Consider the following 18,248-nt stretch of genomic DNA (forward strand, 5'->3'; position numbering starts at 1 on the left):
CAGTCATGATTTGCATAAAAATCGCTGCTTTTTACCGCAATTTTGTACAAATCAGGGCAAAACTGCAGCCAGCAGACAATGCAGTAACATTAGAGAATATATTAAAGGCCCTTATCATGTGACATTGATGTTACCACAGGTCCTTTACAGGCTGCATTATGGAGGAAAAAGAATTAAGTTAGTGCCGCCATAGTTACAGTGGGTTGGGGGCCCAAGCTTAGTGAACAGCCCGAGGCCCATAGTAAAGTTAATCCCACCCAATATGCCTGGTTATAATCTGGAAGGAGTTAAAGGGGTTGTCCGGCGATAAAAAATTATTCACAGAATAACACACATTACAAAGTTATACAACTTTGTAATGTATGTTATGTCTGTGAATGGCCCCCTTCCCCGTGTTTCCCCCCACCCACGCTAGACCCGGAAGTGTGGTGCATTATACTCACCGCATCTCGTGTCGTCCACGGTCTCCGATCGTCAGCAGTGACGTCTTCTTCGGGAGGCCAGCGGATCTTCCCGAGTGCCGTCCGCCCTCTGCAGCGTCATCCGAAGCTCAGCCGCGATTGACTGAGCATAACTGAGCTCAGCCAATCGCGGCTGAGCGGCTGATGACGCGGCCACGTCATCAGCTGCTCAGCCGCGATTGGCTGAGCACAGTTATGCTCAGCCAATCGCGGCTGAGCTTCGGATGACGCTGCAGAGGGCGGCCGGCACTCGGGAAGATCCGCTGGCTTCCCGAAGAAGACATCACTGCTGAGGATCGGAGACCGTGGTCGGCACGTGACAGGTAATGTATAGCGCACCACACTTCCGGGTACACGGGTGGGGGTGGTGGGACACGGGGAAGGGGGCCATTCACAGACATAACATACATTACAAAGTTGTATAACTTTGTAATGTGTGTTATTCTGTGAATAATTTTTTATCGCCGGACAACCCCTTTAATCTGGTCTGCTACACCGGCCTTAGGCTGTATTACACATTCTGAGGTATGCTGTAAATGAGCACCAATCTGCTACAGCCTATAACTAGATGAGTGAACGTCAAGCATGTTTTAGTTTGTCTGTTCCCAAACTCTCAGCATTTGATTACCGGTGGCTGAAAAAGATGGATGCAGCGCTGGGGAGTCCTGGAAAATGTGGATATAGCCTATGGCCTATGTCTGTATCTATGCTTTCCAGGACCCCCTAGGGCTGCATCCAACTTCTTCAGCCACCGGTAATCGAATGCCAAGAGTTTGGGTTCAGACTAACTCGAACATGCTCGAAGTTTGCTCATCTCTAGCCTAAGACCTACAGCTGTATCCATGTTTTCCAGGCAGGCACATCGAGCAAAGCCCATCAATTATATAGGAGAATTAGGAGGGATATAAAATGGTGGAAACCAGGAGATTGCCCCCCCCCACCAAGAGTTATTGTGACAGATCTACTACTGAGTATGTAGTAGGGCTTTTTGAACTTTGTAGTATGGCTTTTTGACCTTTGTTACACATATGGGGTCATCCATATGGCATGAGGATTTACTGGAAGAGCCCAGTTCATCTGAAAGAGATGACATTTGTAGATGTGAATGTGTGAATGGGAGGTGTATCACAGCAGCCATCTGGGAAGATAAAAGGTGTCCCTCCAGTCCATTGTTATACCATTTACTGTAGATACTGAGCATTACCCTAGAGATATGGGTGTGTTCAGGGAGTATATAAGGAGAAAGACAAGGCGAAGGGGACTATGGTCTTGTAGCCACTGAAGAACTTGTAGGCATCTCAAGACCATCATGAACACCACGAGGACCCTACTGCTGGCCACCCTATGTTCCGTCTGCTTAGCTTTCCCATCCCTGGTAAGTGGGGATTTACATCAATTGGATAGAGTTTTATAAACTGGCAGAATATAAATGTTCTCTATCAGATCCATAATACTATATACCCATAAGGCGGACCATAACAATTGCTATAAGGTGGTTCCAGATGACGTTACTGATGTATAGTAAATTCTCTCTTAGTATGACTCTGGGTATGTCAGGGACATTAAATCTTTTTGGTGGGATCTTATGTCTATGAGATCAGCTTGATGGTTTCCATTACGAGAAACATATATTGGATGTTTCTCGGATCCTTTGTTTTCTATAGATAAGCGGCATACTATATATCTAGCAGCCACTTATCCCTCGTCCTTCATAAAAAGAATCAGTCTGTCTTATGTCTATTGGGGTTGCCCTACCTCTAATAACCTGACCTGCCTGCCGGCCACTTATCTCCTTCCCTCTATTCCAGGGATAGGGAACTTTTGGCCCTCAAGCTGTTGCAAAACTGCAATTCCCATCATTTCTGAACAGCCAAAGCTTTGCTTTGGCTATCCAGGCATGATGGGGATTATAGTTTTGACAGCTGGAAGTCTGAGCATTCCCCATCCCTGCTCTATAGAAATAACATTCCCACCTGTCTTACATCTATGCCTATGTCAGCTTTCCTATCTGAATTGTTATTTTGTATATTAACAGAGATTGCAAAGGGAGAGAAGAGACACAGGGAACGCACCAGGTAAGTGTGAACAAGAGCCCCCCACATACACATACTCACCCTGCCTGGCATGGCGCTCCTTTGTTCTCCCAGCTCCCCGGCACATCGGGGGACTGCGCTGAGCAGGGCAGGTGAATATGTTGGAGGGGAGCCATTAAGTTTTTTGCTATGGGGCCCAATGAATCCTAGTTATGTCCCTGTTCGGCACATTGCACTTAGCACTCTTAGGCTGGGTTCACATACGACTATTCATTGAATTCCATTATAAAAAAATTGATCAAAGTAGAATTTTTTTTTTTACGTTTTTGTGTACGTTAAAAGTAACCATTTAAAAGTGGATCCCTTAAACGGACTGCAAAGACACAGTGTGAATACAGCCTTACTCTTTATTTTAGATACATATATAGGTGTTACTAATTCATTATGGGCATCTGGCCATTTACTTTGTTTATTGTAATTTGCCCTGTAGAAAGTTGTATGGCCGCTATTACATCTTTCCCTGTGTTTTCAGGACTCCTGAATGTCTCCTCTTCCTTGTTGTGCAGTAATACAGGAGTGGTAGCTGCCTCCTTATATGTGCAATTGCCTAATAAATTATAGTATTACAGTTGATTTTATTGAAATTAGTTCTGCATGTACTGCTGATCTGTACAAGTTGAGCTAACAGAGAGCAGTGCTGCAGTATAAAGCATGGGGGAGGGATGGGAAGCCGCCTGCATCTTCTATCAAACATTTATTGTCTACAAATCCACAGATCCTGAGCCGCAAGTACAAAGCAACCCTTCAGAAGAAGTCGCTGCTAACAGTAAGTTATCTGCTTCCATGTAACAGAATCAGCATGTAGAGATTAAATTACTATTGGTTTTGTCCTCTAGGTGGCGCCATTGCATTTCTTCCCCTGTACTTTGCATTACATGTAGTTGTTGATACAGTACAGCACCAGAAAGCATCAGGTCCAAAAACAATAGGCATTTTATATATGACGTCTCGGGGCATATTTAGCACATCCTGAGCAATAATAGATTACACATGGGTAATGATCTGATTATATAAGATGGTAGACCGCTGTGTGTTGCCCCCAGTAGTATATACCCCTGGTGCGCTACTGCCAGTAATATATACTCCTTGTGTGCTGTCCCCAATATTATATACCCCTTGTGTCCTGCCCCCAGTAGTATATACCCCTTGTTTGCTTCCCCAGTAGTATATAGACCCCTGTGTGTTCCCCCAGTTATATATAGCCCCCCTGTGTGCTCCCCCCCAGAAGTATATAGACCTCCTGTGTGCTGCCCCAGTCGTATATAGACCCCCTGTGTGCTGCCCCCAGTTGTATATACCCCCTGTGTGCTCCCCCACTAGTATATAGGCCCCCTGTGTGCTCCCTCAGGGGTATTTAGCCCCCTGTGTGCTCCCCCACTTGGATATAGACCTCCTGTGTGCTCCCTCACTTAGATATAGACCCCTGTGTGCTCCTCCAGTAGTATATAAACCCCCTGTGTGGTTCCCCCAGTAGTATATAGACCCCCTGTGTGCCCCACCAGTATTATATAGACCCCTTGTGTGCTGCCCCAGTAGTATACAGACCCCTGTGTGCTCCCCCAGTTTTATATAGACCACCTGTGTGCCTCACAAGTAGTATATAGACCCCCTGTATGTTCCCCCAGTAGTATATAGACCCCCTGTGTGCCCCACCAGTAGTATATAGACCTCTGTGTACTCCCCCAGTAGTAAATAGCCCCCCTGTGTGCTCCCCCACTTGGATATAGACCTCCTGTGTGCTCTCCGAGTTGTATATAGACCCCATTCTGCTGCCCCCAGTAGTATATAGACCCCTCTGTGAAGCCCCAGTAGTCTATTGCCCCCCTGTGTGCTCCCCCTGATATATAGCCCCCCTGTGTGCTCCCCCTGTTATATAGCCCCCCTGTGTGCTCCCCCCATTTATATAGACCCCCGATGTGCGCTCCCCCAGTTAAACAGACCCCTGTGTGCTCCTCCCCCTCCCATATAGTATATAACACAATAAAACAAACACTTATACTCACCTGGGTCTGGGCGTCTCCTCTTCTCTTCACTCTTGTGGCCGCAGGAAGGGTTTTCCCTGTGATCACAAGAGGCCGCGCTCCCCTTGTCCTGGCGCCGATGCTCCAATGATGTCACTGGAGCGCCGGCACCACAAGGACAAAGCTGCCACTTGTGACCGCAGGGAAAACCCTTCCTGCGGCCACAAGAGTGACTGACAGGAAGGGAGCCAATGTCTCCCGCCCTGTCAGTGCTGCTGCATGTAAGTATGAGCGCTCATTAGGAGTGCTCATAGTTACAGTTCAGATGGCAGCAGCAAGCGGGGCAGTGGCCCTGTCCAGCGGTCTTGAGCACAAGAGCGGGGCATGGGGGCCCCCCTGGATGTTGGGGGCCCTAAGCGATCGCTTGGGGTGCTTGGTGCCAAAGACCGCCACTGCATGCATGATCCATTTTATTATATTTTATTCATACTTGCCTTGTGTTAGGGTATGTTCACAAATAGTGTATGCACATGCCGTTGCCCTGGGTGCTTAGATGGCAACAGCAAGTGGGCTCTGGTGTTTTCACTGGGGCACTTGTCATGGTGGCCAGGAGTGGCATAACCAACCACCAAGAACACTGGCAATGGGCTTTGTAAAGGGTAACACAATGTGTGGGTGTGGGTGCAGGTCCAGCACTTAAACAAGGAATGACTTTTCTCGAGAATTTAAAGCGACTCTGTACCCACAATCTGACCCCCCCAAACCACTTGTACCTTCGGATAGCTGCTTTTACTCCAAGATCTGTCCTGGGGTCCGTTCGGCAGATGATGCAGCTATTGTTCTAAAAAAACAACTTTTAAACTGGGAGCCCTGTGTCAAACGTCCGGGGCTTAGCATATCTGTGCCCTAACTTTGCACCCCCCTCCACCCCACCCTCTTTGTCATTAGGAATGCCTCTAGAACATTTTCTACTGTCTGAACATTGCACAGGTGCCTTAACGATCCAGCCCATGTGCCGACACAGGGGGTGAATAATAAAAAATCTGCCTGGAGCATTCCCAATGATGAAGAGGGCAGGGAGGATGGATGGAGGGATGGTGCAAAGTTAGGGCACAGATATTCTAAGCCACGGCCGTTGGGCACGGGGCTGCCAGTTTAAAAGTTGTTTTTTAGGACAATAACTGCATCACCTGCTGAACGGACCTCAGGACAGATCTTGGAGTAAAAGCAGCTATCTGAAGGTACAAGCGGTTTGGCGGGGTCAGATTGTGGGTACAGAATCGCTTTAAGTGCAATATTAGGTGCAGGTTGTGCCTGAGGTAGTTACTGAGAGTAGAAAGTAGAAGTAAAAGAAGTGTTGCTTGACTTGGAATAGATTCAGGGACTGTCTTGGGGACCTTGCCTAAATAGTGCAGTACTCCCCGTTAGGAGAAGTGAACTGAATATAAGCCTTTCCCGTAGTAACTGTATATTGATCATTTGTATAACTTTAGGGGGGGCAATATAATACTTTAATAAAAATTTTCACTGGACTTCTCTTTTAATCTCTTTTAAGCTCACCCCAACTCCACTACTGACTACAGACCAAAAGACCTCCCAGGGCCCTGGCCTAAGCCAGGCCTAGCAGTGATTGGACAAAACAGGACACAGAATAATATCAGTTAACCCTTTTCTTTCCCTCAGCTGTGCAGAAAATCAAGCAAATACGGTGCAATAGATAGGCTTTGGTGACACCTAGTGGCAGAAGTGTAGAATGTGCACCCTTCATCCCAGATTGTGACACCTTTAGACAGGGGTACTTAGTGGCACGTCTGTACTGGCACACTTCACACACACTAGAGAGGTCCCTTAGTGACCGTCTCTGGTAGGGACCAAAATATTATATTCACTGACCTATAGTTGGATCTTTTCTAAAAAGTTTATATCTTGTTTAATACTTACAGTTACCCAGGGATATCAGAGCGTGTTTGACAGAATCTCCAAAGCCAACAATGGTAAGTATATGGAGATCTTTCAATTCTGTTGCATCCCATAAGAGATGATGTTCCATTGTACTAACATCCCTCTGTTACCACCTTTTTATCACCCAGAGACCATCTTTACTGGAAAATACATCATCACAAATCTGGACATTGCCGATAGTGTTAGCAAAAGTGCTTCTCCATGTCCTCACGGTGTCTGCTTGTGGCCCAAGTCTTCAGATGGAAACGTCTACATCCCTTACGTCATACCTGATTATTTTGGTAATTATTGCATTTAGACAGATTGGATGGGGGCAGATGTTGGGGAGCACGGAGCATTACACAGGATTTTTCCCAGTGAGCCAGAAGTGGGATCAGCTGACCACCCCTGGATACGCTGGCTCAGCACCACCACAGTACTAGGAGTTGCAGTTGCTGCAGTTAGGCAGAGTACTGAGTGTTGTGTAGTATTAAAGATACTCCGGTTCTTAAACAGTTAATGCTTTTACTGAAGAGTTCAGTAAACAGTACAACTTATGCGTTTTTTGCACAGTAGTGAACAGTATAATTGATTGTCAACTTGTTATCCAAGATCCCTTTGTACAAGGTTGATCTGTGGTGTATTTGAACAGGTAGTTTAGTTAAGTTGCAGCTAAATGCTGTTTGGTGTAGGTAGTACGGGTGTCAGGGCCCCTGGGAACAAAGACACAGGACAAGTGGGCCCTATAGCTAACACCCCCCACGCTGTCCCTACCTACTTGCCACAATCCGCCCGAAGATGGCGGCGAGCAACTGGGCGGCATTCCCTACGCTGCAGTACAAGCAAACACAAAACAAGACAAGACGAAACTCACACAATAAAAGAATAGTCGTCGGGCAAGGTTGGCAACAAACGGGCAGCAGAAGTACAGAAGCAAAATCCACAAGAAAGGTCGAGGTCACGAAATCCAGGTCAGAATCACTAAAACACACGGAAAGGAGATACTAGGACAAGGCACTATAACAGACAGTAGGCAAAGTAAATGGTAGAGCCAAAGCCAGAGATACAACAAGGTAACAGTGGAGCCAAAGCCAGACATACAACAAGGTAATGGTGGACCCAAAGCCAGAGAATGTCGCAAGATGAACTGGGGACAGCGCAAGGAACACTGAGGACAAGCGAGGCACACTGAGGACTAAGCAACACACAGAACCAAAAGACAAAGAAAGGCTAGAAACAAGCAAAGGGGTTCAGGAAACCAGAAATACAGATCGCAAGGTAAGAAGCTGGATCAAGCTGGACAGACTAGCTGGACAAAGCTATCAAGAGCCCAGACTGAAGGGAGCAGAAGTCCCGGACTCCAAGCAGATAGACTTGACTGTAGACAAACCCTCCTAATTTTCTCCTCAGACAGTCCCTCTGAGTGGATAAATTATCCCTATCTCTTCCATTCCCCTAAATGTACTCCAGCCAGACATGGCTAGCTCCAGAACTCTTTTGTAATATCTTTATAACTCTCTGAAAACCTGACTAGTCTACACTCTCTCCTCCTCAGACTAGGCTAAAGACAGACAACCGAAACTGAAACTACTTCTCCACTTACATATTCAGGCAGCACTTGGATTGGGCAAAACCCACCCTGTGACTGAATGTGAAGCCTCTGATAGACTGTGTTTCAGGGGATGGTGTTGTGTGACACCATCCCCAGACCTCATACTACAGACCTCAGTCTCAGAGGTTATTCAAACCCATGGTACCGACCTATACTTGTTTAGAAAAGACAGTGACTCCGCTCTGGGACACTGCAAGTCCCCCCTTAACTAATACACTGTAGCTGCTATTCTATGCCTGACGCATACATTTATGGTTGCAATGACCCACCCCTACTTAGCTCAATATTTGCCTTGCCCGCCCACGCTTAGGAGGTCATAGGAGGTCTGCCCGTTTGGAGCTGGTTGCAAACCCAATGAATTTTGGGTGTGCCAGTGTACAAGAATAGGAGAAAGCAGCTGTCAGGCATTATATAATGTATTTCTTCTGTCTTCCTCAGGTTCCCTTCTGAACTCTGTAATTTCATCATCCCTAAGTGACATGCAGGATGTCACCTGCATACGCTTCATAAAAAAGACGACAGAGACGGACTACATCGACTTCAAGGCTGCTAAAGGGTACGTACAAATACAAGCTGGCTATTCAAGTGGTAGGTTGAGTGTATAGTATGTCTAGAGCCAAATAAATACATATTCATTGTTTATCAAGTATGATGTGACGTGAAGATGGCGAGTAATCATTAACTAGGACATATAATGCTAGTCATGGACTATGTAATGTTATTTTATAGTCTGCTTTGAGTCTTCCAACAATAAGCCAATCACAAGGTGTCTCACATTTATGACTCCCATCAATCAGCTGAAATTTGTGGGTAACCGTAAAATAAAAACAGGAGCCTTAGATGTAAGTCTCAAACCATGGGAATAGCCAAATATCCCTCTTGGGAAGGAGACCCTTTGCTAAGTAGTGCCTCCCAGTGGGGAGATCACCAAACCACCCTGATATGTAGCCCCTTAAGGCCCACTCAGTTGCAAGTATTGTGACATGACAAGGGAATTACCTTAGCCAGGTATATATCCACAGACAGCTGTTTCCTGGGAATTGCCCCTCGTCATTGTGGAGCCAAAATCCTACTCCACACTGACGAGGGGCAATTCCCGAATACTTCCCTATTTGTGTCCCAATACTCGCAAGTACGTGGGGCTTAAGGGGCTACAAATCAGGGTGTTTTGTTGCTCTCTCCACTGGGAGGCACCCCCTTGGCAATGGGCTTCCTTCCTAGGAGGGATATCTGGCTATTCCCATGTTTTGAGACTTGTAACTGAGGCTCCATGAACCCTGTTTATGCATATTCAAATTTTTTCAGGTGGTAAAGTATCAATGGAGACTCTTGATTGAATACTCCATTGACTTTAATTGCTGAGTTTCCCTGAGGTTAGTGATGGTGTTTTGTTAACCATAAAAACTTTTTACCCACACAGGTTTATTGAAGTATTACACAGTTTACATTGAAGTCAATGAGCTAATGCATGACTATCCTTGGTCCTTCAGTGGTGGCTGTTATGGCTGAAGGTCCTAAATAGGGAAATCCTTTCAACTGACCCTTTTAAAGGGGTATTCTTCTCAAAAAAATGTTCATGTTGCTGCCCATGCGGAGAACATAACAAACAGTGTATTCTTACCTTTCTGTGCTCCCCTGGTGTCACCCTACGTAATTTTCAGGCCCTGACTGAATGACACCACCTATACTTCAGAGGCTACTTGTCTCAGCAGTGACAGCCCACTCAGCCAAACACTGGCTGCAGCACTATCCTATCTCCTCAGTGATTGGCTGAGCAGGCTGTCACTGCCAGACAAGTACGTCTCGGAAGTGGAGGCAGGATTGCTCAGCCGGAGAGCTGAACATGATGTGGCAGGACAATGGGGAGCGTGGAAAGGTAGAAATAAGTAAAAATGACTTGCGGCACTCAATGTAAACTTCAGCAAATGTTTATTGCATATACTGTGGAGTCCTGAGTGCCGCGTGGTATCCCGTTCAGGTAGTGCCATCCTGGCTTTACTTTTGCTTTATATAGGCTGTTTTTTATGTTCTCCCCATGGGCAGCAACATATGAAAAGTTATTTTTCAGTGGAAGACCCCTTTAAGCTATAGACCTAAAGTGAATATTAAAAGAGTCTTCTGATGACTACCAAGACATGTAGAGGACTGAGAACCCAAATGGTAGTTATGGGAGCATTTCTGGTGATGGGAGTCAGAATGATTACACCAATGTAGCTCATAACATGTCTACTTGACAACTGAGGGTCGTTACAAGGCAATCATGTCAGTCACAATGGGTCAGCATAGACGCACAAGATGTAGTGAACCTCAAATGTCTTGGAGATATGTATCTTGGTTTGTACGAGAACATAAGATGGCAGACATGGTATCGCTGATCTTTGAAGCTAAGACATAGGACATTGGCTGGTGGTCTGTATGTGGTGCGTAAGTTCTCAGGCATTAGATTTTTCGAGAACCTTCCACCACGCCTTCTCATAGATTCCACATTTTTTGTCCTATGCATATTCCCTATTGTTTTCTTCACCACAATTGTCATCATCTTCTGTTTTGCAGGTGTTGGTCTCCAGTGGGTTTCATGGGTGGTGCCCAGACCCTCTCCCTGGAAGAACCTGACTGTGTGTGGACAGGCGTTGTCATCCATGAGGTTCTGCACGCTCTCGGCCTTAACCATGAACATGTGAGATTTGACCGAGATAACTATGTAGAAGTTCAGTGGAATAACATCCAGCAAAGTAAGTCCCTTACCAAGTGATATTATTTTAAAATGCATTTGATGGTCCTTCTCCTGACTATCCACAGATATAGACCTAGATAAGTAACCTAACTATCTCATTGCAGGTGCGAGGTCTAATTTCGAAATGAGTGACACCTACAACAACGACCTTACTGCTTATGACTATCGCTCCATTATGCACTATAAGAAGTGAGTAGACACATTTGTATCAATGTACATACAGTTTACTATCTTTATTCCAAGTGTAAAGCTGTATATGCTCATTCGACCGACAGCTATTTCTCCTCAAGTCCACATAGACAGTGTGGAGTCAGGAGTCCAGGACACCTTCATACACATTTTTTAGTCAGTCTTACATCTTATGTGTATGGACGACAATAGCAGGGCAAAAAAAAGAAAATAACATACTCACCCTCTCCTCACTTCCAGTTTGACACCGTTGCTGCTTCATAGTCCTTGGTCGAAGCCCCTGATGATGTCTCCCTGCAAAGGCTGCTTTGGCCACTTACTGTCCCCAGCATTCAGGTGCCTATGCTGAGTATACAGGAACATCATGGGGGCACTTCGCCAGGGACAGTAAAGCTGCGGCATTGGACCAGAAGCAAATGGAGAGGGTGAGTATGTGTTATTCTTGTTTTTTTTCCCTTTGTCAGGTGAGAAAACACTTTATATATAGGTAAAATCTCATCATTGTTTTCATTTTATGACCCATGCCTGATGCACAGAATAATATGGTGCATCTTCAAGTAAGCGCTTTTTATGTGTTGGAATATACACCGTACCACTATATATTCGGATGCCTTCAAGAAAGATAGTTGCAGGGTGCACCCATAACATTTCTAGCTTTAGGGTCATCATGTAGTAACACAGAAGGGGACCATATACAATGATATTCATGGACTCCTATACCCTTAAAGCTACAAGTGACCCACACCTGGAGCTTTGGTGTGAGGGTCTCACCAAAGCTTGGTGTGCAATTTAGTACTGAAGATTGGGACAAATGCTTTTTGTTCACACACAAGCTCCCAATGGCATGTCACGCACAGGAGAAAAATGATAAAATCTTAACCCGGTGGTATTGTCACCCTGCCCTGTTATACTCGATCTTCCCCTCTGTGTCAGAGATGTTCATCTGCCTCTGGGACCATGCTACACATTTGGTGGAGCTGCTCACATCTTTCCAGATATTGGTCCAAAATAATTGCATTATATAATTCTCTTACGAATAGCTTAGTACCTGTCACAGCTCAAATTGTCCTCCTATCCAAGATCTAAGGGTACTATCACACGGAACGATCTGGCCAATTATCGTTCCGTGTAATAAAGACAACGATCAGCCGATGATCGTTGTCATCGGTTGATCGTTGATATAGGTTCTGACCTATAATCGTCGTGCGCCGACAGCGCATCATACGTGTAATAGCGGTGCGCGGCCGACGTTGATGATATGCAAAGAGGAATACATACCCATCCAGGTTGCAGGGCTCCTCTTCCTCTGAGCTTCTCCCCGGGTCCCGTGCGCTCCGGCTTCACAGCGGCCTGTGTCAGCTGACAGGCCGTTTGGCCAATCACAGGCCGGGACCGCCGCGGCCAGTGATTGGCTGAGCGGCCTGTCAGCTGAGACAAGCCACTGTGAAGCTGGAGCGCACAGACAAGGGGAGAAGATGTATACAGTTTAAACAAAGGCTGCAAGGACATTGGTAACGATGTCCCTGCAGCCCTTGTTAAACGACTATCGGGCCGTGTAATAGGCCCAGTAAACGAGCACTGATCTAGCAGATCGGCGCTCGTTTACAGGTATTATCAGGCCCCCATCGGCCCCTGTAATACCACCCTAAGGCTCCATCTCTTCAGTTCAGTGATGACTGCTTTTTCACTTTCTGGCTGCTGCTAGAGTGGTGCGGCCATGCCACTGGAAGTCCTCTACTTCTCCATCCTTTGCAGAATGGGTATCCGAGGTCAACTACATAATTTGCATGGAGAAGATGGAGGCAGAGGATGCCAATCGCGATTCTATTGCGTGATGGTCCTGACATGAGCTCTTGGTTAGCTTCCTCTTAAAAATAGTCGTGATACGTCCCGTCACGACACCTCACAGCTCACCCACCCTCAAATTGTGTTCCCTCTGGAGAGCCTTCCATACACCCCACTTCGCCCTCCCCTCCCCTTCTTTTCCTTCTCACACTCATATACCGTGGTCATTCATACATCACTGATGACCACTACATGGATCAGCTGGTTAAAAGTTAAAGGGGTTATCCAGATCTACAAAAACATGGCCACTTTCCCCCATCTCTTGTCTCCAGGTTGGGTGGGGTTTCAAACTCAGTTCCCTTGAAGTAAATAGAGCTTAATTACAAACCACATCTGAGCTGGAGACAAGAGAGGGGGGAAAGTGGCCATGTTTTTGTTGCTCTGGATAACCCCTTTAAAGACTTTTGTTTTAGGTCAAATTTTACTTTTTTACCTCTTGGAATTGTTAAATTATGTAGCCAATTTTCTACAATGTTTGATATTCGAACTGTTTCTTATAAAAAAAAATCCTTCTTTATTAAAACAAAAATGAAAAAATACCAACAGCCCCCCTTAACATGGACAGTCCCTTCCCTTAACAAAACAGGAACCCTTCTTGCCGCTTTGCTCCAGATGATGCCACCTGCTTGCTGCACTAGTCCTTTAAGACAGAAGAAACGCTCCTTGTGACCCCCTAAGATTGCCACTTAAGTGAGAAAGAGACTTCTACAATAACACTTTAAAAGACTTAATGGTCCGGTAGTTTTTCCCATGATGAGCTTCAGAGTAAAACCACATGGGTCCTGAATGTCCATCCTGCCCCTGGGACCAAAAAGGGCAGGAATATGGGCAGCTGGGACAGCACCCAGAAACAGAGACTGCCCCATTACACTTGGGGGTATGTACACCTAATTTGGTGAGGAATATGGTTGTATTATAGGGAAAAATATGGGGGGGGGGGGTCACTAGATTGCGAGCCCCCGCAATATCAGACATTGTGTAACGTAACCTATATTCACTCACATATTCTTCTTCTCTCCCAGCACGGCATACTCCAGTAACAATCTCCCAACCCTCATCCCTATACTCAACAACAGTATCCAGTTAGGAAGCGATTTTGCCCTGAGTGCTTTGGATATCGTCAAAATAAACACTCTATACAACTGCAGTAAGTATTCAGCCATTTCTGTCATTTTAAAGCAGGGGTCTCAAACTCGTGGCCCGGGGGCCAACTGCGGCCCTCGGGACACTAGTTTGCGGCCCCCACCTCAATGATAACTTTATTCTAAGTGCGGCCCTGTGTCACTGACAGTGGCGGATTATAATGTGGGCGGTTTAGTTTGCAGCACACGGCAGTACGTCACTTTCGGAGCCCAGCAGGCCCCTGAGTGATGTGCTGCTGTGGTGTGCGCTGTCCCTGGAGTCCGCATGTCGTCTGCCCAGCTCTTGCGAGCCAGACGCGGCTCTTTTGATGGCCGCATCTGGCTCGCCTCACCTACTGGCCGCCTGTAGCGCCCGGACGTGCTACTCCTATGCAATCAGCGGAGACTGGGAGCGTGGTGCGCTGCGAAGGGCTGTGATGCACGCATCCAATCTACGTGTGCGCTACGGCCCTCCGCAGCGCACCACGCTTCCGGTCTCCGCTGATTGGAGGAGCACGTCCGGGCCCTACGGGCGGCCAGTAGGTGAGGCAGACAGCAGGAGTGACTATCTCAGAGGAGGTGAGGAGGAAAGGGGGGGGGGGGAGAAAAAGATGGGGATGGGGGAGAAACTGGAGAGAAGCAGGGGGGAGAGAAACATGGGGATGGGGGAGAAACAAGGAAGAGAATCAGGGGGGAGAGAAACATGGGGATGGGGGAGAGAAACCATTTGATGACATTGGAATGTTTTTTGTAAGAGTTTTTTTTGTGGAAACCCTAATGCGGCCCAACCTTACCCAGACTCTACCTCCAGCGGCCCCCGGGTAAATTGAGTTTGAGACCCCTGTTTTAAAGGGTTTCTATAGGCAAACACTGAGTGGTCCCCTGAGTAGTCTTCACTGGGTTTCAGCAATCTTTTGATATGTTGTGTATGAAAAAATACTATTCTTGCCTGCACATTTATGGCGACAGTCAGATACCAACTGGACCAATAGCCCCAATCCACATAGAGGATCATGACTTATGGAAGGGGAGGGGGGGAACTACCTCTATAATGGAGGGGACTTCCAAACTGCAATGCTTGACATATATATTTAACAAAGAAAATATCTATCTGATAAAGGGCTTACTTACCTACCAACTTTTACCAACATTACTATTATTTGGGGGTCTATATATGGGGAGATTTTATGGAGGTGGGTGGGATTGGTGTTGGAATAATGCAAAGCCTCACACGTTTTTCTGTCAGGTATTGCAAAAAAGCGTCAAATCCTTACGGCGAAGACATGGTACTCTCCACCAAATAGGGAGGAACAAGGTAAGAAAATTTCTGTGATCAAACACATCATCTGTGAGTCACTGTATGTACTCAATTATATGGCCTGTAGTACTAATATCTACCACTATTGGGGGGTTATTGCTCTGTGTAAGAGTATGTTCACACTGAGGAATAGGTGATTATTAAGCAAGTAATTGAAGAGGAAAGTTTTCTGCTTGAAATTCCTTGCCTATTTAGCTCTGGCAGAATAGGAGCAGAATTCGAGATGAAGGCCCCGTTCACACTGAGCAAAAACGGTGGAATTCCACCGTGCTCAGTGTCCTGCAGTGAATAATTGAGAAGGCGCACGTCCGCTTCCTCGCCTCTGACATGTCACTTCTTTGAGCGGAGAGTGGTTGCCGTTTTTGGTCAGTGTGAACAAGGCCGAATACTAGCAGAATCCGGCGGAAATCACATCTGTGGCAGAAAATTCTGCTTGGAAATTCTGCAGTGCGAACAACGGAGCGGAAATTCCATTAAACACAATGGGACATTGTTCTGTACATATTTTACAGGAGGAATTTCAAGCGGAAATTAAGAGCGGATTCCTCTTCAATTCCTTGCATATTGCTCATTGTGAACATACCCTTAAAAGCACCGACCAAACGTGAATAAATATAATTCACCAATTGATTTTTTTTTTATAGACACTACTCAGACAGCACAGTCCACCACCACCATCACTACCACCACCACAAGAACTCCAAAAACCACAACAACAACCATAAGAACTGCAAGCAGTACTACCACCACTGCAACAACTCCAAGCACCACCACAACAACCCGTAGCACCACTACAACAACCAGAAGAACTCCAAGCACTACTACCACCACCAGAATAACTCCACGCACCATCACAACTACTACTATTGCAACCACAACTACCACCAAAACAACAGCGATAACTACCAGCACTCCAACCATTAGAGTTCTTAACGGTAAGAAGACCATTTACTTTTTTTTTACTATAGTCATTGCAAAATGCCCCATGTATTGTCCAGGATTTATAAGGCATTGTTGATGTTCCTACAGGTTGTGGAGGGACCTTGACCGGATCAGAAGGAATTTTCACTTCTCCAAATTTTCCCAACAATTACCCCAATAATGCTAAATGCCACTGGAATATTACCACCGATACGCAGGTAATGACACATTTTTCTCTATGCTTTGATATGTCTCAGTTATGCATTACACTCCTGAGGAGGGAGAGCTAGACCACTTTTTCTTGGGGTCAGTGGGGTCCTAATGGTAATAGTTCTAAGAAATCTAATAACATTTTTTAATCTTTTTGTTACAGTTCAGAGTCACCTTCACAGACTTTGACATTGCGGGTAATGCTAACAGTTGTGTGTTCAACAAGCTGAGGATCTACGATGGAAAAGATTTCAGTGTTCTTTATCAGCTCAGGGATCTGTGTGGGAAGAATCTCCCGTCACCCATTGATTCCTCTGGAAACTCAATGCAGTTCCTTTTTACCAGTGACTCAAGTGTTGCAAAGAGAGGTTTTCGGGTGATCTACCAACCAGTCAAGTAACTGATTTAAAAATACCTGAAGAAGAAAAAAGCATAAGCACAAAAAGGTAGCATATCAACCAATACTTTATTGAAAAGAATCCTATACAAAAAATACAAAACAGGAGCAGTTAAACACCCTGGGTGTTCCTGTCCTGTCCACCCTTTGATCTGGACAACAAATGGTGAGCATTTTTTAATTGTATTTTTTCTTTACCTTTTTTGATCTACACACAGCATTATATAAATGGTTATTTTTTGTATGCCATCCCATATGATGTTGTCTAGGGTCAGGATGTTTGGGGTATCCCAGCTTGGACGCAAGTGGGATCGCCATGTTACTCTTTAAGTGTTTTTAATGTTTGGTAGTATTTAGGGCTTGTCTTCCTAGTTTTACTGCTCCTGTTTAGTATTTGTTTGTATAGCATTCTTTTCAATGAAGTATTGGTTGATGTGCCACCTTTTAGTGCATATGCTTTTTTTTCTTATTTGCGTATTTTGACTTTACATATGCATTGGTTTAGTACTCAGGTATTTGTGAGTGGTGCTCCCTTTTTTTTCCCGGTTATTTGGGTAACTGATTTGAATGATCCTTTTGTCTAGGCAGGTCCTCCAGTAGCGAGATGTATGAGTTCTTAAGATTTAGTGTCCTATTACACAGGGCGATTATCTGACCAATTAGGTACAATCAGGCGGATATTGCTCTGTGTAATGGTGCATTTACACAGAGAGATTTATCTGATAGATTTTTGAAGCCAAAGCCAGAAACAGACTATAAACATTGAACAGGTCATAAAGGAAAGATTGAAATTTCTCCTCTTTTTAAATCCATTCCTGGCTTTGGCTTCAAAAATCTGTCAGATAAATCTGTCTGTGTAAAGGCACCCTAATAAAGATAGAATATAGAAAATAATAAAGTTATACTTACCTCTCTAGGCTCCCCTTGTGTCTGCCTGCCAATTACCTGCTCACTGCAGCCACCACTGACACTTCCTAACCTGTCTGTGCAGTGACAGGCCGGTCAGCCAATCACTGGTGCTGTCCCATCTCGGCCAGTGATTTGCTGAGCAGCCTGTCACTGCAGAGACGGCTGCGGTCAGTGGGGAAAAGGCAGCAAAACACTGGTGGGGGAGCCTGGAGAGGTAAGTATAACTTTATTATTTTCTAAATATGCCGGAATGCTGCACGATCATCAAGCCATGTAATAGGCTCGCTAATCGAATTCCGATCTAGCAGATGGGCGCTCACTTACATAACAAAACAGGCCTTGTAAAACAGCCCTTAGGTTAAATGTGAAAAGTAGTAGACCACAGAAATCATGCAATTATCCTAGTGATGGTTCTTGCCACTACTGTTAACAATAATAGAGTAGAAGAGCATTTTTGTAGCCTTACTATTAGGAGAGCAGGGCACTTGGGCTCTTCTGGTCAGTCATTACTTGTAGCTTGTTTTCTTGCATGTAAT

The 18,248-nt window shown here is 45.5% G+C and overlaps 2 protein-coding genes across 2 annotated transcripts in view; one reads left to right on the forward strand and one right to left on the reverse strand.

The window, feature by feature from the left end:
- The window catches only part of NHERF2 (NHERF family PDZ scaffold protein 2), a 131,692-nt gene extending 113,444 nt beyond the window's left edge, over positions 1-18,248 (reverse strand). Inside the window, exon 1 of the mRNA XM_069984044.1 lies at positions 18,179-18,248. The gene's annotated coding sequence lies outside the window, so the exon portion shown is untranslated. The remainder of the gene's footprint in view (positions 1-18,178) is intronic.
- On the forward strand, positions 1,771-16,821 carry LOC138801828 (high choriolytic enzyme 2-like). Its single transcript, XM_069984926.1, has 13 exons — positions 1,771-1,836; positions 2,497-2,536; positions 3,270-3,320; positions 6,459-6,509; positions 6,606-6,758; positions 8,507-8,624; positions 10,622-10,800; positions 10,907-10,991; positions 13,859-13,983; positions 15,204-15,272; positions 15,920-16,210; positions 16,305-16,414; positions 16,570-16,821. Exons 1-13 carry the CDS (start codon positions 1,771-1,773, stop codon positions 16,804-16,806), a joined length of 1,575 nt encoding a protein of 524 aa, XP_069841027.1. The 3' UTR covers positions 16,807-16,821.

The sequence above is a fragment of the Dendropsophus ebraccatus genome, chromosome 9 (assembly GCF_027789765.1).
Source record: "Dendropsophus ebraccatus isolate aDenEbr1 chromosome 9, aDenEbr1.pat, whole genome shotgun sequence".
NCBI classification, from domain to species: Eukaryota; Metazoa; Chordata; class Amphibia; order Anura; family Hylidae; genus Dendropsophus; species Dendropsophus ebraccatus.

Bases quoted from the DNA above. Each gene is read 5' to 3' on its own strand.
- LOC138801828 (XM_069984926.1), top strand. From the start codon at position 1,771: ATGAACACCACGAGGACCCTACTGCTGGCCACCCTATGTTCCGTCTGC. The intron at 2,537-3,269 runs GTAAGTGTGAAC...ACAAATCCACAG, and splicing joins AGACACAGGGAACGCACCAG to ATCCTGAGCCGCAAGTACAA. The intron at 8,625-10,621 runs GTACGTACAAAT...TCTGTTTTGCAG, and splicing joins GACTTCAAGGCTGCTAAAGG to GTGTTGGTCTCCAGTGGGTT.